Source organism: Melampsora larici-populina (genome assembly GCF_000204055.1).
Source record: "Melampsora larici-populina 98AG31 unplaced genomic scaffold MELLAscaffold_42, whole genome shotgun sequence".
NCBI lineage: Eukaryota > Fungi > Basidiomycota > Pucciniomycetes > Pucciniales > Melampsoraceae > Melampsora > Melampsora laricis-populina.
Genome location: NW_006768806.1, coordinates 226,400 through 252,605, shown reverse-complemented (window position 1 = coordinate 252,605; position 26,206 = coordinate 226,400). Strand labels below are relative to the sequence as shown.

Genomic DNA, 26,206 nt, shown 5'->3' with positions numbered 1-26,206 from the left:
GTTGTTCTCTAGATCTTTTTACATATTTTGGTACCTTATATGCTGGTTTGTGCTAAATTGAAAGTGAGTACTCTGATTTTGAAATGTAAGATTTCCATTTCTATACTTTCAAATTTTGTTAGAGACATACACAGGAGGTTTAGGCTGTCCTGGGCCATCATAACAGGCCATATGTAAAGCTAAGAATGTGTAACAATCTTACTTGCAAAATAAAATTTCATTTGTTGGATGGATAATGCACAATTCAAATTCACTGTTATTTACAATACTTGCACATTTGAAATCTACTCACTGAGCTTGATCCAAATATTCAAAGGTGATGTTGAAAATATGTGTTTTTGAAAAAAAGGCAGTGTTATGACCCATACTCACTATAGTTGTAGATCATGCTTTTACTTAGTGGCGCACTATGGGTATCAGGAACTCCAGGTATCAGGATTGATACACCCTACTTCAATCTCAGTTATACAGTCGTTTTCAAAAAGCTTGCCGCTAATTCACCGCCAAATTGCTCGAGTTTTGCGGGCAAATGTCGGCAAGCTTTTTGAAAACAACTGTATATGAAGTCACCCTTTCTGATCTCTAGATCCATGTGAATTCTAACAGGCAAAAAAAAGTTTGGACCCAGCACCAAATTCACTGCTTAGCTAGGTACTGAGTGTGATGCTAATATTGCTATAGCTACCACCACGCGCAATTAGTGTAAATTTACAACCCAAGCCTCATTGAATCTTGATGGCAACAAATTGAACCTTTTTGGCCCTAGAAGTCTTGTAATTCAGTGCTGCTACCATTTCCAGGGGACCCAAGAAGGCCCAAACCCTTTAACATTGGGGGCTAAAATGATTTTTTTTCCTCAAAAAAAAACTTCACAAATTCTGAACTCAGAAACTTTTGCAGGCAGTATTATTACATTTTTTTTGGCTTTAACCACTGTGAGGCCCTTTTTTATGCCATGCCCAAGCCATGGAGAGTGGGCTGCTTAGGGCTGTAAGTATGAGTCATACACAGATTCACAAGCGCATCAACAATTAGCTTGTGAACAAAAGATAATTGGCTTTGAATGGGTGATGTTTTTTATTTTGCAAACATAAACAAAACTAACAAAAAAGACATAAAGAGTGATATATGACTAAGATATAAAAAAGAAACATACCTATGAGTCATCCACAGATTCACAAGTGTTATAATGATTAGCTTGTGAGGAAAGAGAAAGAACTTTGAACAGATGAATTTCTGGCTTGGTGCAGACACATAGGACACTTGATGATAGGAAATATAGCACATGTGATATGAGAGTTAATATCACACAGAGATTATCAATATTGGTAGACAAATATCCAATCATAACACAGGATGTACATCTACAACAGTAACTGCACCACAATCAACTCTGCCACAGTTACTATACTAGTATAGTACCAGGGATACTGAGTATAGTATCTCCTTTGCAATACTGCAAAAAAAAGTATCAGTATAGTATCCTAAAAAGATACTATACTGGATACGGTATCCAAAACCAGGATACCTAAAACCCTCAGGGTCCGTATAGTATCTCCTGTGTATACTTCAGATACTCACGGGTATCCTCAGGTATCTCCAGATACCCAATAGTATCTTGAGCAGATACCAAGTATCTTTAGTATCTACATTTGGGAGAGTATCAGATACTAGTATTCAATTTCAAGATACTGTCTTTCAGCACCTGGGAGTATAGTATCTGGTTTCCAATACTAAGTATCTGGATACTATACTTTCAAAAAGATACTATACTGCAAGATACTGATACTAGTATAGTAACTGTGGCAGCATTGCCATAATGCACATATCATTATAGAAACATCCAAGTTGCAGCACAGCCTGTGCCTGCGCTGAGGCTCAGTCCTGGGATTTTTGAAAATTTCGTGACTGTGCCACTCACCAGCGCAGGCCCTTTTCTATTTCTGACCATGGCACTGTACCTTTTCACAGTGTAGTGGATCTATCTACTCCCACAGATTCTCTCCTTTTGAAAATCAGCAAATTGCACTTGCCATTTACAAAAAGCTGCAAAAAATTACAGTTTTTGGCTCACTGTGCTGAGCTTACCAATTCTGGAGCACACCACAGGGGTCTCCAAGATTTTGGGTAACTGTAACTCAGTGCAGCGCAGTTGGTATGTGCAATTTGGAAATTTTGGGCACAGTGCAGTTTAGCACACTCTGTGCTGGCCTGTGCTGGGGTTGGGTGTTGACTGTGGTAACCATGACATAAAATTTGATAAGATCAGGATTACCAATGGTGACCTGGCTGCTCTGATGCTCTGCCCACCCCTGGGCGGACAGGACCCCAGAAAGCTCCCCCTGGATCAATCAACATGAAACCTGAATTTTTGGATTTTTGGAACTTCCATACCATTTTTTTGTAAGATTTCAAGATTAGAAAAGAAAACCCCAGGCATGTTGGTAACACCCAAATCACAATAATTGTAGGTTTCAAAAGATTTGATGGATATGGCCCACAGTGGTCCATCAGGTTGGCATGGCTTATTGGTCTGATTGAATGGTGTGTGCTCTCACATATCTTGAGACCACATTGTTGCAGTTTATGCTCAAGGTATAGTCATTAAAATCTTCAACACTTGACAGAATCAGAAGCAGAAGGCTGATTGAAATTGCTTTAGTCTACAAAGCAATGTTTCAGGACCCTGGAGAGCCCAAATACACCCCCCTAATTGGTACCTGAGTTTTGTTTTTGTCGGGTTTTGGGCTTTTCCCACGCGGCCATGATCATTTTCTGAGTTTTGAAAACTGCAACAGGTTAAACAAGACTGTATCTTTCTAGTACATATACTTTCAATTGAGTAGGAGCAGCAGTTTTGGGTAAAACCCGATGTAGAGACCCAGCCCCAGTATGTAGGAATCTGCTCAGGATCATCAAAAAAAATCAGTCACGTTTTTTGCATTTTTCTCCTCAACCAGCACTCCAAAAAACTCGAGGCTGGCATCATAAGATAGCCCTTCTTTGCCCGCACACAATGAGCTACTGTGCACCTCCATAAGTAGTGGAGTGTTGTGTGCACAAGCAAATACCCAAAAAGTGCATTTTGTTAGGAGGGTCTGTACGCGCTATCCAGGGTCCTAATGTTTCCATACCATCCAGGACCAAACACGCTGGTATGTTGTACTTCCAAAAAAGGCTCCTGAGAATCATACTGGCCATGTGTGTAAGTTGATTTACCAACCAGCCATTTTCATACCAATTTTGTTGGTATCATGACAAAATCTTGAGAACTGGAATCATACCAAATGTGTCACTTGGTTGGGGGGGGGCTTTCTGGGGTCCATAAATAAATCAGGGCACACAGGGGCACACCTTGAATTGATTATAAGAGCTAAAAAGGACCAAAGGGCAGAATTCTTGTTATTGCACATACAGGTGTATGAAACTGTGTATAAAACTTATTTTAGCCTGCTCAGAGCTTGAAACTATGGGACCCCACTCAGAAGGCAATTTCCTTGAATATACGGCAAACAAAATGAGGGGTGCTGCCAGGGTACCCACAGGGCTTTTAGGACTCCTATCAAGCTGGTTGTGGTGTGTCAGGGTATGTACTGTCTGCTTCCAGACAAGCAGTGGGCACAGTCAGCCAGTTGAGGCCAGGGCTAGGTCACAGCACCAGGTCTGCTTGCATTGAAAGTTGCACCCTGGGAAAATTGAAGTCATGCAGTGCATACAGGTTGTGCGGTCCTGAATGCATATTGGGTGCACCTGTCAGGCATGCAGGATTCTTCATCCTGTGCGCATTCTGTACCACTCATACCAATCACATGTATTTGAGTACACACTGAAGGGTACATGTGTCACACCCATATGTCACTCACACAATCTGTATCACACTATTCTTGTAGGCCCCACACACATCTCACTTGTATGAGTGGCAGCGGTGTGCTACATGAAGACATGTCATGTAGCTGTGACATGACCAAGGGTGTGGAAATATATTCTGTTTTCAACATGACCACACAACCTGTATTCACTACATGACCTCACTTTGCCCAGTGTGTTGTAGCAAGATATGTAGATTAATTTGGCAAAGTACACCCAAGGATCCTGCAACTTTTGGTGGTGAGGTTTAGAAGGGAAGTTGACAAAAGTACATAACAGGACTTGATTCTTGGAAGTTCTCCACCAAAAATGCAAGTCTGCTGTATCTTGTAAGTGCCTCTACAACTAGCTTGACACAAGCCACACCAATCACAGAGATGTCACCTGGAGCCTGCAGAGGGCTTGTGGCTTAAACATATCCCAAAGTCTGATAGGATTTTGCTTTGGCTGTGACTCTCTCTGGGCATCAAGTTTACCACCTCACACAATCCAGAACTTCAAGGTGCTCTTATGAAATATGATGCGGAAATTTTCCATCTCTTTTGCCTTCTTCAGATTCTTCTGAACTGTTCCAGAACCCCAGAATCAAGCCAATTGATTATTGAATAAGTCAAGATATTCACAGATCTGCTGCAACAACATATCTTACACACTCATGTGGGTCAAGCCAGTTTGTGTGAGCCAATTGTTCACACAGTCATGCAATGAAGAGATCCACCAGTTACGTTGATTCAATCTCATTTCATCTCTACAACTTTTTTATCAATGATGCAGGGTTACTTGGGAATCATATGTACACGTTGAAGAGGAAATGTTGAGACAATTTTGCACTTCTATCACGCAGGAACTTGCGTTTCGCGCGTATAACCCTCCTCCGCCGGCGCCAGAGGATGTCTGCGCCTTGAAGAGGGACTAGTGAAGTTAGCCCTTACGGGGGCGCGGCGGACGCCGCCCTGAGGGGCTTGCTCAAGTTCAATTAGTTGCAGCGAGGCCTTGCTCTGCTCTGATTATCAGAGGACGGTGTCAAAAGAAGGATCTCATTGGGAGGGAGTTTAATCAGGGAAGCAGGTTGTCATTTCATTGTTTTAGGCTACATATGAATCAATGTTACAAGATGTGTTCTGCTGAAGGAAAATTATACATCGTACTTGCACGGGTTTAAATGAAGACTGTCAAGTACGAAAAGAAACGATATCAATCAGCGACTAGCAATTGACGACCAGAGAGTGGAAGAGGGTGTGAGGTTCAGAGTATGCCCGTTAAAATGGTTTAGTGGCGGGCAAATTCGACATAATTGTTACGAAGACCGTCGTGATAATGGAAATGCTCATCATTGAGAAGGTGAAAAGAGACAGAGGAAACGTCGCCTACCTGGAACTTGACTCAAACGCGTAGATCGGAGTGGCGATAACCTAAATTCGTCCAGTCAAAGAAATAGCAGTACGTCAGTAATGAACTCTTGAGCCCCGGAGATGTGTAATGTGAGCCACTGGTAAGGTCAGAAGAATGCAACTGTTCTCGACACGCAAGCTTGCCACAAGGGTCAAACAAGAGCTTGCCACTAGGGTCAAGCAAGAGCTTGCCACAAGGGTCAAGCAAAAAGTTCCGCCGGTAATTCCATATTTTTTACAAGATCATCATTCAAGGAGAGGAAAGGAGTAAGATACGACCACTACAAACTGACCTCTTGCATTTAATTCTTGTCGAGTCGAAATATATAGCAGGCTAGGGATGTAGATGGTACTGGCCGGGCAACAGTCACGAATCGTTAGCGTCAGGAATTCATCACGTTTGAAGGAGAGGTCAATAGATCTGATGGTCTCAGAGAGAAGATTATGCAGTGACAATCAGCGTCAAGCGATGAAGCCCAACAAAATCAGAAACTCTAGTTTGATTTGATACATTTGTAATAGCATCCTAGACCAAGTGCGAGTCAAGCGAGGGAGAGAAGTTGAGGAAAGAGTGAAATCTTGGGACAACTCACATTGAGATCATGAGCAGCCATATCATCGCACCAGGAGATGAATGGCTGCATAACTTGAGGGAGGAATGCGTTGATGAGGAGAGGGAGAAGGCATCGCTCAGCTGGTTTTGATGTTTCGAGGTCGAGGGTGAAGTTGTGGTTGTGAATGAGTTAGGTTTGGTAATAGTAGCTCACCGTTTCACATTCAATGAACTGTACGTGACATTCGTGCTACATATCTGCACAGACTCTGTGACAGGCTAGAGCAACTTCAAGCCTTCAATGAGGAACTCCGCGCCCTCAACAACAAACCTTCAAATGAATTAGTGATGATTGCACGTTCCTATGCATTTGCCTTCACCTGGGCCTTACCACTACTTCAAGCTGGCGGCCTTCCACCCACAGAGAAACTTGATATCAAGACAACCTTCAAACCGTCCTCGTGTCCAATCACTAGTCAGCAAGGTGATCAACTCGCGTCAGTGACCTTCGCGTTACAGTCTTTGGATGCACAGAGTCTCAAGGTCTCTTGAGTTGTTCCCAGAATGCTCTACGTAGGAACGCTGGCTTCGAATGGCGTCCGATTCGATGCGACTGAGGATCCCAGAAAGTGCGCTTTGCTTTAGAAAAGGCTCGCAGCCTGTTACAAGCTTTGGATTCGCGATGCTCACATAATGGCGACCTTATAGTGCTTTCAAATTCAAGCTCGGTGCTGGCGAGGTCATCAAAGTATGTCGAGCTGTTGCTTATCCTTTGTCGTGGTCGGTTCTCATAGCAAACTTATGTCCATTATTTTCTGGCTTGAATAGGGATGGGACCAGGGATTGCTCGAGTTCAGTCAGGGTGTGATCCCCAGGGGTAATCTATCTTGAAGATGAACGAATGTTGATTTTGACTGCATCTTTCATTCATTTGTATCCCGAAACCAGCATGTGCGAAGGCGAAAATCGGACTCTTACCATCCCTTCTGCTTTGGCTTATGGAAAGCATGGAGGTCAGTGGCCCGATCACCCTAGCTAAATACCAGCCCCGGTGGTTCGATTTTAACGTATGGCTGATGCGGGTATTGTTCTTCAACTTTCGATTGTGTGACCTGTTAGCGGGGACTGAGATCCCACCAGATTCCACTCTAGTATTTGACGTGCAGGTAAGATGGGTTTGTCACGGTGCTTGATGGGTTGTTCTCTTGTTACTGCTTGATGGTCTGATCATCAGCCCAGAGGATTGGTCAGTGTAGCTTTTGAAAATATTGAATCGTAAACCGCCAGTCCTAGAAGCAAAAGTGGGCATCGAAATTGTGGAGGAGGGTTGGGAAGGCTGCCCTATCGCGGCTGAGACAGGTGACAAGGTAGCGTGAGTTGGTTCTCTGATCTATTCGTTGATACTACGTCCCCACGATTTAATATCTGTGTGATCGACAGTCTTTTGTATACCGGTAGACTAGCATCGAATGGACAACAATTTGACTCAGCATCAGATCCTTCAAAGTTCAGTGGGCATTCTGTTCGAAGTGGCATTGTTTCCTCGATAATCTGACGAGATGTATCATATTTTGATTTCTATATCAGGCCGATTGAGTTTGTCTTGGGTAGTCATCAAGTCATCAAGGTGTGTAGTGTTCATCTGCACCATCTTGCACCCTTGACATTGCCCAAGACATGACGTTATTGTTTCTGATAAACCCCTTTGGAACTTGTTTAGGGATGGGAACAAGGGATTTTAGGGTTTGTCACTCCCTTTGTCTCGGAAACCAATCGGCCACACTTTTGCTTTTGATATATTTTACAAAACTCGCCACTTCTGACACTTCAACTGCCACTGCATGGCCTATAGGATGTGCGTTGGCGAGAAAAGAAGGCTCAACATACCATCAGCTCTTGGATATGCTGAGTTTGGAAATGATTTAGGTTTGTCTTTCAAGTCCAATCATCTAAACCAGGTGCGTACCCTAACTGATGCAGAGAAAATGCTTCAACACCAGCCACGCCTGAAATCCCTCCTGACGCCGATTTGATCTTTGATGTTGAAGTCGGTTTATTCCATCCATACTTTGCCTTGACACGTCACTTATGGCTTTTGTTACATTAGTTACTTGACGTTCGCAACCGGCCATCAGGACTGCATGTTCGAACACCATGGATAAAAACTTGGGCAATATATCAGACTGTCCTAGGGCTCTTGGAAGACGCGATTGTATTTGTTTGAAGATATTGTCGATAGGCAAACTACGAAGAATCGTGTGGACCAATTGTATTCACGTATCACTGTATTAAGCGGCTCTTCTTTTGTATGGAGTATGTATGTATGTATGTATAGGGTAAATTACATACATTGCAATGAATATGTGGGACACAGGTGAAAGGACTAGATTTCTTTCGCGTTGCAGGCTATGATGGATGTCTCATGCACAGTCGTGATCTGCCTCTCATGATCAAGTCTTCTCGAAACAGATCTCGAATGATCCAAATGTTGACATTTCCAAGGCAAGTTATGTTTCAAACCATTTTCTTCTCGGTCTTCCTTTCACAAATCGTGTACTTCTCCATGGGCTGAGACTTGACTGGCAGCGTTGTAGCCATTTGTCCTAAACATTAGCCATTGAGAGATATGATTTGTCCATTTCTACTGCAATTTGGCAATATGGCTAGTCTTGGTTAAGCTTAAGATTTGGTGAAGTAATCAAAAGCGTAAACCTCCTCACAGTCGTTGCGGGCTGTCTATACAATGTGATGGTGTTCGTTGGTACAAAACTGATGTGAGTGTATTTTGGATGTCCATTTTCAGTCCATTCCCAGTTCCAACGATGTGTAATCATCTGGTGCAGTATGCGCCAGTCTGGGAACTTGCTTGACTGGGAGAAATAAGGTTCGTGAGACAAGCTGAGGGGCCTTGCGTGGTCGGAATGTCAGCACTCATACAAACACATTATCTTACACAGCTGAATCATATTTTCCAAAGACTTCACATTTGTCAGATTTTGACTACAGTCTAACCCGCGCAAATGCATAACTTGGGTGGAAGGCTTTCGCTATGCATTTTGACGGGTTATGCAATTCCATTGTCAAATTTGGCAGTAAAAAGTATCAAAATTTAGGATTTTTTCTATGCATTATCACGGGTTATGCAGTTGCGCGGGTATGCATTTGCGCAGGTCAGACTGTATCCTTTTCAGCGTGTTTTTATTCTTCTATCCTGTAGAGACTGCAGGTTTAAATTTGCTCATGTTGACTTCACTATGCTTTTCTCTGCCAGTTCTATCGAAGATTCTCTCCAATCTTTTGGTTAAGCATGTTCAACATTACTTTTTCATGCGACCTATTATTTTGACAAATCAAAGCTTTCTAGATATCAACCTAATGTTTTGTGCTCAAAAAGCTCAAATAGTAGGGTTGGTGCTTGTGAAAATCTAGACCTTTACCTCATCAGTAATTCATTTCTTTATTACTGATTGATTTTGTTTGTAGGAGTACATCCCCCATGGCCCACAGAAACTTACTCGTGGACTGATGGCTGAATGTTTTATCAAGTACATAGTTCTTGATTAACCATCTCACAGGTCAAAGATCTATACTTTTAACTTTTTTTGCCACATATTTTGATTTATGTGTGGTGTTCATACCTCCTGTTGTGCTCTTGCTTTCAAAAGAAACCAGGTGTGAGTATTTCTACGGTGCTTGATAGATTACGTGTATATATCACTTTCATATATACAAAGACCCTTCTATGAGCAGGATACATACACCAATTGGATCCACAAAGCAAGTAGATTTAATACTTTCGATGCATGATTCTGACATATGAAGACATCTTGTAAAGCCTTCTTGAAGCTTTGTGTTTCTTGTAATTACTCAAGCAGTTTTTGGATATTTTTGGTTTGCTATATGATCACATGAAAGTTGCATACAACAAAAATACATTCATCCAAGGAATATCTTCTGATCCTATCTAAATGGGACTCTTTTGAAAGTGATCTCTTCATGTAAGAATCATCACACTTGAGTTCATCAGTCTATTTTTGACACCTGTAAATCACAAGATCTGCTTGGCCTCATGTCTCTAGTCATCATTGCTATTGCTAGAAAGTACCACTTGGTTCACCTTCTGGCTAGAATTTTGTTTCTTTACAGGAAGTCTCCAATACAAATTTCTACATTTTTTCCAAGGATGGACTCTTTGAATTTCGTACTGATTATCACATTTCATTATCATCGGGTTTTTGTTATCTTTATCTTTTGCAACTTCTTTGTCTAGAAAAATTATCCCAATTGACTCAAAAGGTGTGTGATTGAGAGGAATCTCAGTTCTGACATTTGGCTTTGGAGTGAGGAGGTTATTTATTGAAAGAAATGTGGTCCAGTTGTGTCTAGGAAGCTTCTTTGCCAGCCTTACCCCTTCCAAGATCTTTCTCTCTTAAAATTTACAAATTACGAAGGGTTTTGAAAATTTCAAGTGTGATTTTGACTTGTGAGCCTTGTACCCATGCCCATTGACAATTCAAACATGCGCATCTCTCGCCAATCGCTGCTCGCCGTCTACGACATGTACTTAAGCGGCTGCCACTGGTGCGAGTATATTTTGGATGTTCACGTCCAGTCCACTCCAGTCCACTCCCGTTTCCCGAAATACAGTTGTAGCTTTAGATTTGACACATAACGCACGACGTGATCATACTTCTCTAATCCGTCTCGTGGGTTCGCTATGATGAAGGGGCGATTTTAGGGCTCCCCGGGGAAACCTTCTTGAGTTTCCATATTTGCAAGCCCTGCAGGGTCCAGAGTCACGGCAGAATGCCCCAAAGGGATCTCTGGTGAGTCAAGATGGGGACTCGCTCAAGAGTTCACGAATAACCTTTAAGTCTGTCGAGGCACCTAACCTGTCCTTTGCTGTCTCTGATCGCGTTCCCAAATTCCACTCGTTCATTTATAGCTTTCAAACTTTCGGCTTCGTAAAGTAATTAACCGGCCCGATGTTCTCCTCTGGTGTTTTCCTACTCATGGCTATGCTTTCCAATGGAGCCGCGCAATCAATCGACACATATCCACTCAGACTCGCAGTTCAACCAAAGTGCGGAACCCTTGGCTCGTCTCAGTTCAACAATTTCAACACAGGGATCAACCTGAGAAGAATCAAAGTCTGTTATCCTTGAGTTTATGATGCACGCGCCAATCAGAGGCTAGGAGCTGATCCTTCTGTAAATGATTACTTCAGACAATATATGGATTTGGTGATAGCTACATGAGCAATGGACAACACATCGGAAGTCACCCACCACCAGCGGTACATGATCCCAGTAGCCCGAAATACGGGTAAGTGATTGACTACAAGTGCCGAAAAGAATTGCACTCAAGTTGTCTAATAACCAGTCAGCGGGCTTCGAATGGCCTAGTATGGATTGAACAATTTGGCCATCAGATTGGCGCTCTCGTAAAGGATTATGCAGCCGGTGGCGCGTCAGTCTCGAGCGCACTCTCGCCTACCGATGTAAAATGGCAACCCTTCATTTCTGATGTTCTGCGAGTCTGGCTCAATGTTCTCAACCTGTTTTTTCGTACTATAGACTCAGCAAACAGACATGATTGGACATGTCCAAACGTTCTTGGGCCAGCATAATCACATCGACACAGATTCGTGAGTCATGAAGATTTTCGCCGGGCCGCATGGAGGTTGGGTTTCCCACTGATAAGTTCTTCTCGTGAAAAGCTCGATGGTCTTGATTTCGTACGGAATCAATGATTGGGCCTCTGCCTCCCGACGTGGAGCAAAACTCTCCAGTTCAGCCTTAGAGCTTCTTCGTCAAACCGAACGCCTCGTACAAGCTGGGTTTCGGAATTTAGTCATTCTTTGTACGCTTTAACTCCAGTCACCACTTCAAACAGTCGTTCACTTTTCTTGAGTCTGATGTACTCTTTCCGGAATGACTTGTAGCACCCCCCATGATATCTGAACCATTGACCGAGTTCAACAATATCATATGGACTGGTTTAAAGGCTTTCAAGACCAAAAATCCATCCATCCAATTTGCTTATGTTGATTTTACCACCCTTTACTCTACTATCACAGCTGCTCCCCGCGCTTTTGGGTAAGTATATATCGCTCACCAAGTCTACACGTGACCCACAGTTTTGACAGAATAATACTCTTTATGTGATAGATACCAATCCACTGGTTCGTGTCTCAAAAGTGCCACTAGTGCGGCTGGTGCATGTCGAAATCCAGACCGTTACCTCGTAAGTACTTCGCTTCTCAAATCATCCAGACTAAATGATCTTTACTGATGATCTTCATGCTTTCTCATAGTATTATCTTCCCAATCACCCCCAAAAACTTACTCATGGACTCATGGCTAAATGGGCTATCAGTGTTTTGTCAAACTGTAGATCTTGAAAAATGGTCAATAGTCTTTGATTAAACATCTCACATGTCAAGGGTCCTACTTTAGACTTGAAATTTTCAACTTTTGTTTTCTGCAATACTGCTTAACCGATGTGTGCATTTCATACCTTCTCTTGGTTCTTTCCTTTAAAAAGAAACCTGTCAATTAGTGTTTTATAAATTCCGTGTGTAAATTACTTTCACATCTACAAAGATCCTGTCATGAGCCTCATACACCAATTAGATACAAAAAAATGTATTTGATTTGTTTGGTGTATGAATTCCATGGATCATTGCCTAGCAATATGTTCTTGAAGTGTTGTGCTGCTATTGATGAATCAGCCTTTAAAATCCTTCTATTTACCATATGATTGCATCATGGTTCCCAACACAATACTTGCACTTGCACAAAGTCTGAGGAATATCCCCTGATGTGAATTGCATGAGACTCATTTGACCTTGACCTCATGAGCTTCAATTGCAGCTCTTGAGCGCACCATTGACTCAGTCTCAGGCTGTGAGATGCTGCAACACTTGCAGACCAAATTACCTACTTGGGTTCAGAACCCAGGTCATAATTATCTTCCACATTTAATAGCTGTGACCATTTTTTTGGAACCGAGGCATCTTGGGTTAATTGCAGATCAACTTAAGTTGTATGGCCATCAGCAAAGTAGCTGTTTTTCAAATGGTGATATTTTTGATAATTTGATCAACTATGGCATTGATCCAGCACTTGAAAAATAAATAGACTATGTTTCCAACTTCAACATCATTCTCTCCAGAGATATTCACCATTTGATTTAATTTTCATTTTCATTGTCTTTGTCTTTCCTCAGCCTGTCACTTTCTTCAACTCCGAGATATCTTCACTTGGCTGCAAATTGATGGACCAAGTAAATTATAATAAGCCTATGATGATATCAAGCTGTCTGAACAGATGGACCAACTCAGTTTGATTACCTGTATTTTGAGGGGAATTCAATCCACATAAAAACCAATTATTCAACCGCCTTACCACTTGCAAGATGATACAACATTCCCACTCAAAAAATATCTTAGTGGGACACTGTGAGAATCATTTCACATTGAGAAGGGTTTGGTAAAAATTGCAAATTGTGATTCATTGTAAGTCAGCTTCATTACTAGTATCTTTGAAATTGGAATAACCCTCACCACCTGAAGAAGGGTGACATTTTACAAACTAGCTGGGTCTTGCAACTGAAAAGCTTGATTGTTGAATGTCTTTGAAAGCGCAAGTTGGATCTTGTTAGACATCTATGGCATTATTCTGATACATGGTGCGCTTGATGAAACATCACTCATGGTTTCCCTGTCAAGGTACCTCTATCATATAGGAATTTGTTATGCATTGCTTGGGATATACTTGTCATCAGGTGGCACATAGTATTTTCTGCCAAATTACATAGTTTCAGAAAAGAATGTGCATCTACTCTATGGTCTCTTGCTGGTTTCAGGATTATGTATTCATCAGAGGTTGGTTTTTTCTTCAAACTCAAGCTTATGATCAGGAGGTTGAGGTTGAAACTTTTTTACATACCAGTGAGGCTTTCATCTTTTCAAAGAAGATAATGATTGTGTTTCCCCCTTTGTACCCAATGCAGTTCTAGATGAACAACCCAACACTGGGTCTGGAGCCTTTCAGCTATCAAATACTTGTGCTACTATCAGGACATGCATCAGAGCAAATCACTTTGGAATCAAATTTATTCACTGAACTGGGGGATATCTTGAAAAATTCCTTTTGGAAATGCCACAAGATGAATACCCTAGTATGACCATCTTTGGGAAGGTTCATCACATGCACACACATCTGTATGATAGCAACTAGGATATCTTGTATTCAAAGATTACCAAGGATAAGCCCATGAACAAAGTTCTAGAGCAAAAGCATTCTGTATGCAGTGTGAAAGTGAGTAGGAGCATGACCTTGAGGCTGGATGTTGAAATAATTGTAATGTGAAGTGAGACTTGTGTGATATTTGGAAGTTTTGCTTACCTCTTTTTTTGAGTAAAATTTGATTCTTCAAACAATCCACAACTTTGTTTGTAGAATCCAGATCAAAGGAGCTAAACAAAGACCCCAAAACAAGTCTTACACCAGATTTAAGTTTGTCTCAATTTAGCCTCAAGGTGTTGCTGATACTTGCTTTCATCCTAGGAATACAAAATGGTATTGCTCATTGTATATGCATTTGGTCAGGTCCAGGATAAGATTTTTCATTCAATATGACTGATTTACTGACTCAAACCACATCTTCACACAACTGGTGCAATACCTCTTTAAATACAATGAGATGGTTATGAACTTCTGGTCAGACCACCTGAAAACAAGGGAGGTCTTTGTAACAATCCTTGCAGTATACAGGGAAGTTGAAGGGTCTACAACCACTGTGTCAAAGATTTTTGGTGTCAAGATTAGAAAACCAGATACTAGTACCAAGTGCTAAAAGGAAATGGATGAAGACCTAACCTGTTTTCCGGGTTCCCAAATCCTGGTGGCTTGAGCTCTGCATACTGAGTTGAAATGAGATAGGAACAAAGGGCACAGAGTTTCTGATATGACAGAAAATTTGGTGGTAATCAGAATATGAGACTTGAAAATGTAAAGGAAAGGAAAGATCTGTAGTGCCAGTGGTAATTAAAATACATACAGGCTGATGGATCACAGGAAGCTGAAGAGGATAGGGTTTTCTTTCAGCTTTTTTGGCCATGTTATACCATCAAATATGCTGCATTTCCCAGACTGTTTGTGCAGTGCACTGTAGGTGCGTAAGAGAGATCCCCAGGTCCCCACAATTACCTAGATTATCTGATTTTATACCCAATACTATCACTGAGACCATCAGATAAACCTTTGGTGACATATATCAGTAAATGTGACTGTGTGAATTCAATCAATTTTTGTCACTTGCTGAGTGGGCCATGTATGATCTGCGGAATGACTGCAAACAATGAAAGATCATTGAAAAATTGTTACATCATCCTTTGAGTAGACTTTGTAATTTTTGACATGTCTTGTTAGAGACATTGCCTTCCTGGGTGTCACCACTTTTAGCAGGTCATAGTGGTTAGGATGTATGAATAGGCATTTCTACACCTCTTTCTGTCAAAAGCATAGTATATATTAGAGTGGTCATCACAAATAGATTGCCATCAAAGACTCAGTGGTAGATCAATACTTGATAAACCTTATTTTGGGGTCAAGTGTCAAGTGTGACTGGAGGAGAATACACATACATTATTTATGTATATTCTCCTATGATACATATTTGAGTTTCTCCAGGTGATCCTTCAACCCAGAAAATAATCAAGCTCAAGACTGATTTTGACACCTGATTAGGTTTTTTTTTTTAGATGTTCTTGGAAATATAGAGTCACACCTTCCAAATTCTCTGCAATTAACACCTTCACCGATAATCAGAACCGACAATTTCAAGATAGTCTGATGTCATAATTAATCTAGTTTTTACAGAAGCAGGAACCCATTGATCTTTGTAAGATAACTTACAGGCTTCAAAGTCCTAAATTTGTGATAAGGCCATTGCACTTTTCACAACCAACAACTACAATTCTATCCTCCAATTGTCTGTTTTTCTAGCTTTATGCTTTTATTTTCAACTTGCCATACTCCTGATTAGCTGCCATCCTCATGAGTCACTCATCAAGACTCGGAGTGCAAAAATTGAGCTTCAATTGGCACAGCTGCTCACAGGAATGCTACACCTCAATGTTTTGCCTTCATATATATAGGATTGCAGCACTGCAAGGCGGAATGTGATATTACAAGGATTATATCAAGCAGGAACTATATCGAGAGCCATATCTCGATGCTATGGAACGATGCCATGATCCAGAAGGAATGAAGAATTTATGTCATATTTTTACACTTTGACTTGTCAGTTGGTGGGTCTAACACTGTTTTGTGGGGGTTTGTGGACGGTAACAATCAGTACGGTTAACATAACATAAAGGATGATGTTGTAACTCAACTAGTTATCATCAGATGTTGTGAACAGTTCCCCGGCTGCTATGAGCTGATTGGTTGCGTCGCTGAGAAAAGTCATCAGAAGCAGTTCATTGATCATGAGTCAGGCTAAGTTTCTGCGGATCTACAAGGCCAAATAATACGTACGTGACATCTTCGAGTGTCATAGCACAAGAGTGAGCGATGTCCTCAAGATGCATACCAGCCTCGGGCAATTCTTGACTTTCTAAGTAGGACATGATCTTTGCTTGTTTGGGAGGCAAGTTTTTGTGCTGGTCGGAGGGCTTGACGACATTGGAGGCGCCTCCATTGGTGTGGTCAATTGCCATATAATTTCCACCCTAGAGTTCATCATGAGCCACGTCAGAGTAGACCGGAGACATGATGAAAAATACGTGGCATGTCGCTAAGATTTAGCAACTTACTGAGGATCCTCTATCGTATTCCAAAGTGACCCGCATAGCGTCTAGATAGTGATAATTGATTTGGTTAAAATCCGTGATCTTTGTGATACGAGACGCGTTCACATATCTCTTGGAGTTGAAGTTATTTATTTTTCCCACAACTCTCACCCAATCACGTTCCCTGTACCAAAACGCCAAGGAAAAAATGTTATTTCACTTTGTAGGAATCACGTTCACGGCTCGCTCGGGCATGATCATCAGATTGAAACTCAACTGAACTCCTGTTTCGGGGTCCAAGCCCTCCGTTTCTCCATCATTCGATTCCCGCCATTTCCGTGCTTCGACAGTGCCGGTACCATCTTCCATCCTGAATAAGACATTGCTATCATGTCGAGCAATTTCTCGGACAATAGCGCAAAACGAAACCTAAAGGTAGTTTCCGTTTCATAAAACTAGAAATGCGAATTGGAGGTAAGAGGGGAAACGAGCTGCGCACGTGAGCAACTTCGACATCCTGAATGTAGGCCGATGCATCCGAGTGTGGGAAGTGGGCCTCCATGGCCTGCTTGATCGTCACTGGGCGGAGCGTACTTTCTGCTTTGGCCTTTCCACCCCCAGGAGACTGAGTGTTTGATTGCGATCCTGTCGACATATCGTGACCATATTGAATCACGCTTGCTCGGACAAATGGACCATAGCTTCAAGGGGAAAGGAAACAGATGCACGCGCCGACGACGAGGCGCCCGAACTAACCTTGAAGGAACCCCCCACCGTCATAACCGTATGAAGCCATTTTGTTGATTGGGAAGGTGAATTTGGTATCGGGGGTGCGACTGGAGAGCGGTTGGAGTATGAGTTGCTGATAAAGAGTAACCGTGAGGGGGCGAGATGCTGACAATGATATAAACTCGCGTAGGGTCGGGGCTATATACGAGCGGTACATACAGGGGAGCCAGGCTTCACTTGTACATATATATGCTTGTGTAACATGCATATCGAACTTCGCGTCATTAAACCAGCTCATTCAGCTCTCACTTCATATATCATATCATATCGTATCATATCATATCGTCCTATCCTATCCTATCCTATCCTATCAGGAAATACAACTCACGATACATCACAATCATCAGACATTATGGGAGGAACCGTAGTTGCGCGGGTTGATGGCATCGGGGTGGATATCTTCGAGCTTTTGACGGAGCGTTTGCATCGCAATCGACAGGTGCGTCCTGGATAACTCTCAGAGTTGCTGGCCCCAGTGCAGCGCATTGGTGTACTGATTGAACCTGCTGAGTCTGCGCGCCTGGAATGACAGGCCTTCTTGACCGAGACTCGATGGTCCGTTAACATCCGAAGTTATCGCCAGCCCACACCGCCATTGGTTGAACAGTCATTCCAAGGCATCTTTACCAGCGGGTCATACTCGCATGAACGGCAGGACTCAGGAGACGATGTGAATGAGAGCGGTAGTCGTTCTAGACAACGCATAATGTACACAGTTCGCAATTCGGCTGGCCCCGACGGATTGGTAGCAATGGTAGAGGATGTCAATGCACCTACTCGGTCAAGTTGGAGGACTAGGCTGAAGGAAAGAGAAATCGAGATGAAGAAACGCAAGGCTAAGCGGCTTATTCCTTCCGATGGCTCTCTGAATGTTCAACTTCCAGATAGCAATGCTGCTGTCATCTCACATAGCACTGAAGCTTCTAACCTGATGAGTGTCGTCAAAGATCCCTTGGGACAAACGACTTCGGTATCTGCTCAAAACCCCACCGTCAACATTTCGACAGACATCGACAGCTCCATTGCACCTGCCCACGAGGCACTTCTTGAAGATGACGATAGCTTCCTTGATCTACCGCCAGAGCCCCCGAGACATTTTCGAATATCCTTAGCCTGCTTCCCGGAGTCTTTCGAACATTTACTTTCAAATACTCTTATAAGTGCACAGGGTCCACCTGGCCCGGCGCTTTGGGTTCCTCGGTCCCACGCAACTCTCATCAACGGTGTCATATGGGGTTTGTATTCGACCCCTATCAACTTGAACAACGTAAAACACGATGAAGATTCGCCATCTTTCGCAAGCCAGATGAAACCCGACTATTGGATAAGAATAGGGAAGCTAACTACCAAGGGTACTAGCAATTCTAGCACGAGTCTACCTTGGATAATTCTTGAGGCCAGTGGACGCGTACCTTTTGGCTTTAGTCTGAAAAGCCTTGTTGATGACTCTTGTTTTCCGATTGTTTTCGTGTGTAGATTGAGTGTGTGGCTGCTCCGGAAGGGTTGGCAACTGATTCTAGCTGCGCTCAGAACGTGTTGAATCAATTGATGCAATCACGAAATAGATCGCTCACTTTCAAACCATTCTTTCCAACTGCCGAAGAATTATTTGACACAGGTTTGTATCTTGAACACAATTCTCAAACTACTCGACCGGATTGTGATATTAGTTTTGAAGCTAGAAGAAGCGGTTATTCGATGATGATGCTAGCAAAAAGGGAGGGTGTGATATAGCAACGGTTGAAGACGAAGGGTTTCTGTCTCATCTTTTTTCCCTCAAAAGATCGCTCCCTGGTAAAATATTCCAATTGATGGCAAAAGCAACCCGACTGCAACATTCATACTACATACAATAGTTTTCAGCTTGGACAATAAGCAAATGAAGGCGAAAAGATAGTCAATGCTTCATCAGCTCAAGTTGTAATTAGTAAACATACAAATTGCCATGACAAATCTGGATAAGAAAGTACAAAACATGTATGGATTGATGGCGACTTTACCAAATGAACACCAGCTAAACTCGGTTGTGTCACAACAAATCAGATCAATACGCAAGTGATGGCAAATCATAATTCAATGTCACAAGGATGATGGAAGCTTATCTATCTGTTTATGTAGATAAAAATCAAAATCTCATCCTTTTGGAATTTTTCCAGCTCCAAAGAGTAATAGATAGACCGAGCAAACAAAATGTCAGCATAAGAGAAATTAAAATTCACTGAGTGTCATGCTTTTTGTCTGTAAATAGAAGTCCACTGAATAATATTGAAGTTCCTTTGTGAGTTGGTCTGCTCACTAGATCAACCTGAACTCGCTATGATTCGACCAGTAAGCATGTATACAGTGACAGATGCAGTTTGAAGGATGAAAGGAAAAAAGTCTTGCACCCCCAGCTGAGTGTGCAAACTACAAACTGCAATGCGTGTGTGAGGCAGAATCATTCACAGCCATGACTCCCAAATGTATACTGATGTTCCACAGAGGCTTGCTTAGCAGCAATGATCATGGGCCCAATCAAGTGCTGGCCCTGTGAGCATAAGGCTTGGCTGCATACCACCTAGACCGGCATCCATTTGTTCTCGTAGCTTTTCTAGAGAGAAAGGGTCCTTAGCGGAAGTGTATCAATTCACTAAGGGTGTTTCAATAACTAGTAGGCATAAAACTCTCCATTACACTAGGTGACTGGTGACGTTGCATTGCCTCGAGGAAGGCCTTAGAGGCTTGCTGGCTGCGGGTCAAAACCCTAGCGCCTCGAGCAGCTTCGAGGAGGACTTAAATCGCTTTGAGCGGTTCAAAGCGTTTGGGTGCTCCAAGCGAAGAGCTCTACCAGTCAGACGTCTGACTGGCGCAGGTGGGACAGAGAGTGGGGAAAAGAGCTCTATTAAACCCACAGGGTGGGTGGGCAAGTACCACGAGAGGAGGAATTTGAAAAGGAGACTTTTTGCGAGAGGGAGCTGAGGAAGAAAAAACGGGAAAACGGCGAGGATGATCTTCGGGTAAGAGAAAATAGGCGTATGCCCTTCTTCCAGAGGGGCAACGAGAGAGATCATTATTATATGATCTCTTGACGACCTCACCGTCTCATGAGGGATGGTCTCATCCATAGCCCATGCGTGACATGAGGTGGTGCCTTTCTCGACTGTCCCATAGTCTGGCAGATTACACACCCAAGAAGGTGCAAGAAACAACAGGTTATTATGAGGATGCAGTGTTGCTTCAAGAAAGTACATGGGCTGCAACACAACTGGCCATCATGTCTGGTCTGGTATTGATACATACGCGGAGCGACCCGTGAGATGTTCTCGGGCTCTACAGCTCGCATGCAGCGAAGACGCAAGTTTCTTACGTTGGTTTTTAAATTTTGAGGAGGTACGCGCCCTTAAACAGGTGCAAAACATACACGTCCGGTTCATATATTTTTACATTCTATCAATATCCGCTTGAAACCCTCACAGCCTCAATCTTCTTCAGAACATCTGAAACACTACGATCCAGCTCTGCCGCGACCTGTTGTTGTTTGGACATGGGTAGTAGCGCAAAAGATTCACACATATCACCGTCTACGCAGTTTTTGACCGGGAACTAGGTAGGCGTCAACGACGTGAGATGATCAGCAGCGGAGAGACACGAGTGTTGTTAGCGTCAGATCTCAAATGTCTATCATTGGCTGTGGAACTTACGTAATACCCCCGGTAAGCTAGATGATCTCGACCAACCAGACTGGGTAGTTCTGACCGCATGCTGGAAACAGACCAAGAAGCGACGTCAACAGGCGTGCAATGTGTGGAACAAAGCAGATAGGTGTCCCAATGCACTCACTGCATTTCGAGCGTCTGGAAGAAGTCTACGTCTTCTTTTGACAAGAACGGTATAAGAATTCCGACTGTGCCCTGTAGCCCGGTGTAGAGCAAGACTTCACGACCACCAGGTACCAGAGAAGTTTTTTCCATCGAGGTAGGGATATCGTTGAGGTGAAAATGAACCAAATTCTTGACTTTATGCGGAGCACCCATCAAATAACCCTTCTCATGCATAATACCTGCCCCTGTATACATAGCAAAGCCTGAGTCAGCCAGGTCTGAGGGTAAAGCATAAGGAGCTTCAGGGACTACGTACCAGTGGGGTCGTCATCAACTTCATCTGATACAGTCTTTGGTATCCGGTTGACCCACACGTTTCCAAACCTGTCTCCTCCAGCACTTCAGGAAATAATTGATCAGCTCATAATGTATCGATCTGCGAAGAAATATGCGAGACATACCAAGTATCGTAGTCTACCATTGTTGCACACGTGGTCCAACGTGGAGAGATATCATCTGCAAAAACAAGCAAACGATTTTCTGCAGGCTTGTAAACCGCGTAGGATATGCTATCTTGTGCATCACCAACTAACAATCGCGGACCCTGGGTTGATAGGGATGATATTGCGGCTGAAAAGGTTTTGTTTTCGACTTTGCGAAGGAGCTTCTTCTTTCCCAGATCAAATATCCGCAATGCTTTACCGATACCAGCTGCAAGGCGTCCTTGGAAGCCAATGATAGCAGTAGGGATATCATCGACCTCCGTCTGAAAATTAATGTCTGGAGTCAGTTTGCAATCGCCGTCCGATGATGATACCAGTGAATAGAGATTCAAGCTTGTTAGACAGACAGACCTTGTGTAACAATTCTAAGCCCTTCCCATTGTCCGTAAACTTGAACACGCTGAGATATCCGTTTCGACAAGTACGCGGCTGCACAAATGCATCTTTTGCTGTCCCTACAACTAAGAGTGGCCCTTGCAAGTCCTGATTGGCGAACGAGACAATGGCCGCGGAAGTAGCAGCTTCGTTATTCTCCAACTCTATCTTCGTCAAGGTAGTTTTCTACAGTGATATAAATGTGTCGTGTCCGGGTTAATTAAAGTAAATGTGTCAGCCACAAGGGAACAGACAGCCAGTCGGCGAAAAGCCACCAAACAAGCTCACCTCCAAGGGATCGCTGATCCTGATGCAAGATGCCCATTGTCCAGGTTCGCTCCTTGGCAGTCCAAGCACTTCGTCATTGAAGATGTGCTCGTCAAACTCCAACCCTTGCGCTTTCTAGTCGTGCAAACAACGCAAGAAAAACGAAATTAAAAAGTGAGGCTGTGGATTGACAGCACCCCAGCAATTTGGTGCAAACATTCAACCTACATGTTCAGCAAGCCGCTCCGCCTTGACGCTGGGCGACATGGTTCGGTGTTCAGATTCGATGGTGATAACGTGCTTGGTGACAGGATCCAAGATCATCTTGCGGGGGGTGTAAGAAAGAGGCATCGAATCCTGCTTGACTTTGATCCCCAATTTGGGGATAGTGAAAATGCTTAACGGGACACAACGTAGCCAATGTCAGCTCATGTCATCAGTGGAGGGATCGGGCCATTTGTATAACGTGACATACCGCAAAGAGCTTCCCACAATACCAATCAACCCTTCTGGACACAGCTCAGCGCTAAAGCTGTGGACGTTGTCGATAGAGTCGTAAATCAAAGGATTGAATTGTAACATATTCTGATACGTATAGTTCAGCCACGTGCGCGAAGAGAGTGCAATCACACTGGTCTTTGAATCGACCTTGACTCTCAAAAGCTTGACAGGCCGAGAGCCTAGGAACCTTTAAGAGGCGAGAACAATAGTAGTGTACAAGCCGATGTGCCATCAGTCCAACAAAGCCTCGAATTTGAATCTAAGTGTAAGCAAATGAAATGTTCACTGCACCTAGTACGAGTATCCGTGAGTTGACCGTTAACGGAATCTAGTACAGTTCGTAAAAGCACTCCATTTGACAGACCGATGTTGACAAATAGTGTCTCATTATTCTTGTCAATCGATGAGTCCAATAGCTCGGCGATACAAATTGAACTAGGGACCGAGGTCAAGGCTTGTAAACTGATGGTTTCCAGAACCGAATTCGGGTCAAGTGAAATGATCTGGACGGTCAGGTTCTCGAGTCCAATGGCCAAAAATGGAGTTCGTTGTCGACCCTTCGGCACTTCAGATAAAGACAGTGTTGTGATGGTAGAGCCCATCTCCTTTTGCTCTTGATACTCATTCAATTGACCCTCCAGATCTAATTCGAAGTAGATCAGCTCGCCTCCACTTAATCCCACTACGACCTGTCTTTGATTTGAAGTGGACACAACAATTTTACGTCCCGCGGGGACTTTCCATTCTGTGACCCCCCCATTCAAATGGATATGACGAATTCCCGTGGGATGAATTTGTAATAGGCCATTCTTGTCCAATTGTTGAATGGAGATCGTGGGGGAGTTGGTCAGGAAGCCCGTATCAGAGACCTCTACGATTGTTTCACCAATCGACAACACAAGGGTGGCGTTCAAGAAGCCCAAAATTATATAACGGTCGAAAAGATCGTCATCGTTCAATTTGGTAGTCCATACGTTGGTGGGGGGTCCAGGAAGATCTGATGTAACAATCTCAGACACGTCTAAGCCATGCCTTAATATTCGAAGAGAGCTGCGAGAGCCCCTCCCACAGCTGGTCAAGATTTGAGGAGAGTCTGTGTTTAAAAGATTTGCAGCTTTAGCATCGATGATTGGTGCCAGGGATTCCAATTCATCCGACAAGACCAAATTCTGTAGTGGGCGAGGTTTGAAGAAAGCCTTGGGTAGTGGTTCATCGCTGCAACCATTGTCGGGATACTGCTCCGACGAAAACTCGGTTTCGTCATCGTCATCGCCCAATTTTTCAAACTGATAAAGATAGCTATTTGAATGACGACAGCAAGACACTCAGTAAGTATGCGATTAATATGCAACAAAATCATCACTCAAAGCAAATCCGCCACTAGAAAGGCAATTGAAAACGAACTGGTTGCCCATTTCGGCAGCAACAAACAAGAACCCGGACTTGAGGATTGTGAGGCTTGAAGAAACGGGAACTGTATCGAAATACTTGATCTTCAAAGCTTGTACTTCTTCGTCTTCATGATCAATTGTGACTTTGAATAGATCCCCTTCTTCGGTTTGCACGAGGAAGAAAAAGGCCCCCTACAAAAGGATCAAAGAGATTAGGCCGAAGAATATATCATGAGGTAAAATCTATTTGTGATCCCAATGTATAAGAAGAGCTGACCCGCATTTTGTGCATCACTGCGGCCACAATGATAACACCTCGTTCTACGTCATTGAAAGGGGTGTTCCGTTTGGGAATCGGCACTCTGTGCTCTTTCACATTCTGGTGCTTGTAGATGATCATATCCTCGCAACATACCAGCACCCCGGAGGGTCCATCAAACTTATCAGCGTGTGTAGCGCTCTGTCCACCTGGAACTTGCAATAACATGTTTGCCCGAGGCTCTGTGGGCTCGGACCACTTCCGGACCACGTGATTCAGGCCTAGATCGAGTTCGTAGTAAGTCAACATCTATAGCCAAGTAAATTTAGTTGTTCAGACTGAAACCTATCAGTGACTAGATTCCAAGCGGAGCCGGATGAGAGTCTTACCTTTTCAGCTGAATTGAAGGCTTCGCCTGTGTGATCCTGATCTGATTCGCCATAGTCCACCTCAAGTGCAGCAAAGAGAGGGTTTTCGAATCCGACGTCGACCCCCACAATGTGATGAATGATAGCGTTGGACTTGTGTGCTTCCAGAGGAGATGAGATAGTTAAATTTGCAGCAGAATCTGGACGTGAAAAGTGTATCGAAGTATCGGTGAGTATAAATCGAGAATTTCTTTTGCAAACGGAGCCATGCATTCGACCTTTGGCTAACCTCGGTTCAGGATGTACACCAATTTACTTTTCTCCATGGCGGCAACCATCACAGCTCGACCTTTTGGATCCGTGGCCAAATATTGTCCTGGTACGACTCTTCGTGCGCCAGACTTTCCGTATGTTTCTTGATGAACTTTTACAAACGCGTTCAACACCGGATCGAACTCCAACACGACAATCCTTCCAGAATCCGATCCAAGAATAATGTAATCTTTGGTGCCTCCGGTTAGCCTGAAAGACGTGAGCGACCGTATCGTCCCGAATGCATCAGAAGAGATCACCGAATTCATCTTTCCAGTGGAGGCATCCGGCCTGAGAAGTTCCAGTCGGGTGCCACCTCGACAGATACATATGTCCTGCTGGCGAGTCCCTGAGAATGAACCGACAGTAGCGCAGGTGATGGCGGACGGTGGCAAGAGTGTGAGATTATAAAGATGCATCTCGGCCGCGCAATGGAACGTGGAAAGGTGATGAAGTTATTGAGGATTGGAGGAATATTTTGTTCATGATCGATCAGCTAACCTGCATACATTCTTGCTGGGTTGAATCCACTACCCGACCCGGCGTCTATCCGGCGATGGCATACGGACGGCTCCAGAGGGCAGGCTGGTGATCAAGACCCGCCGCGGATGGGGGTTAGCGGGGCCAGGCTCTGCAAGGGTCACCTGTGGAGACTGGAAGAAGTTAGATAGTGTCATATGCTATTAAGAAACTATACACTTTAAAAAATGAGAGGTGTCCATGAAGGTTCTCAAAGACAGGCTGGGATAAATGACTTTGGTGTCTGTGTCCACCAATCTAAAATGTGAGCCTTTTGTGATCTCTGGACAATCAGTTGGGTGGTTTAGCTATAGACAAAACCTCTTGATTACCATGATGTAAACAGGCAGCAATGAAAGGATGAGCTCCATCAGCATGGCTAGTTTAGGAAGATTTGACAGCTTTCAAGTTGGCCAAAAAAATACTACAATTTTAAGTCCTCTCCAAGTGATTTATGTAATCACTTGATTGCTTGGGTGGTGCTGGGGCACAAATATATTGAGCCAGTTT

The 26,206-nt window shown here is 43.4% G+C and overlaps 5 protein-coding genes across 5 annotated transcripts; 3 read left to right on the top strand and 2 right to left on the bottom strand.

Annotated features, from left to right (window-relative positions):
* Window positions 1-6,159: 6,159 nt before the first annotated feature.
* On the top strand, window positions 6,160-7,844 carry MELLADRAFT_38614 (uncharacterized protein; the record flags this gene model as incomplete). The annotated part of the gene is made up of 5 exons (XM_007414354.1): window positions 6,160-6,308; window positions 6,375-6,440; window positions 6,520-6,559; window positions 6,640-6,662; window positions 7,664-7,844. 5 exons carry the CDS (start codon window positions 6,160-6,162, stop codon window positions 7,842-7,844), a joined length of 459 nt encoding a protein of 152 aa, XP_007414416.1.
* A 2,979-nt stretch (window positions 7,845-10,823) lies between these two features.
* Window positions 10,824-12,214, top strand: MELLADRAFT_110168 (uncharacterized protein; the record flags this gene model as incomplete). The annotated part of the gene is made up of 8 exons (XM_007414355.1): window positions 10,824-10,961; window positions 11,039-11,136; window positions 11,194-11,311; window positions 11,388-11,458; window positions 11,531-11,673; window positions 11,756-11,909; window positions 11,982-12,057; window positions 12,128-12,214. 8 exons carry the CDS (start codon window positions 10,824-10,826, stop codon window positions 12,212-12,214), a joined length of 885 nt encoding a protein of 294 aa, XP_007414417.1.
* Window positions 12,215-15,960: 3,746 nt separating this feature from the next.
* Window positions 15,961-17,451, bottom strand: MELLADRAFT_44876 (uncharacterized protein; the record flags this gene model as incomplete). The annotated part of the gene is made up of 7 exons (XM_007414244.1): window positions 15,961-16,141; window positions 16,217-16,276; window positions 16,359-16,552; window positions 16,637-16,796; window positions 16,890-17,041; window positions 17,112-17,257; window positions 17,369-17,451. The coding sequence occupies 7 exons, from the start codon at window positions 17,406-17,408 to the stop codon at window positions 16,123-16,125; spliced, it is 771 nt and encodes a 256-aa protein (XP_007414306.1).
* A 302-nt stretch (window positions 17,452-17,753) lies between these two features.
* MELLADRAFT_91393 (uncharacterized protein) lies at window positions 17,754-18,882 on the top strand (the record flags this gene model as incomplete). The annotated part of the gene is made up of 3 exons (XM_007414356.1): window positions 17,754-17,840; window positions 17,934-18,801; window positions 18,878-18,882. The coding sequence occupies 3 exons, from the start codon at window positions 17,754-17,756 to the stop codon at window positions 18,880-18,882; spliced, it is 960 nt and encodes a 319-aa protein (XP_007414418.1).
* Window positions 18,883-20,750: 1,868 nt separating this feature from the next.
* Window positions 20,751-25,602, bottom strand: MELLADRAFT_44871 (uncharacterized protein; the record flags this gene model as incomplete). The annotated part of the gene is made up of 14 exons (XM_007414243.1): window positions 20,751-20,983; window positions 21,082-21,142; window positions 21,221-21,446; window positions 21,518-21,600; window positions 21,663-21,967; window positions 22,056-22,265; window positions 22,368-22,481; window positions 22,575-22,743; window positions 22,822-23,034; window positions 23,139-24,146; window positions 24,252-24,430; window positions 24,516-24,806; window positions 24,887-25,065; window positions 25,155-25,602. 14 exons carry the CDS (start codon window positions 25,594-25,596, stop codon window positions 20,831-20,833), a joined length of 3,633 nt encoding a protein of 1,210 aa, XP_007414305.1.
* Between the last annotated feature and the right edge of the window lie 604 nt (window positions 25,603-26,206).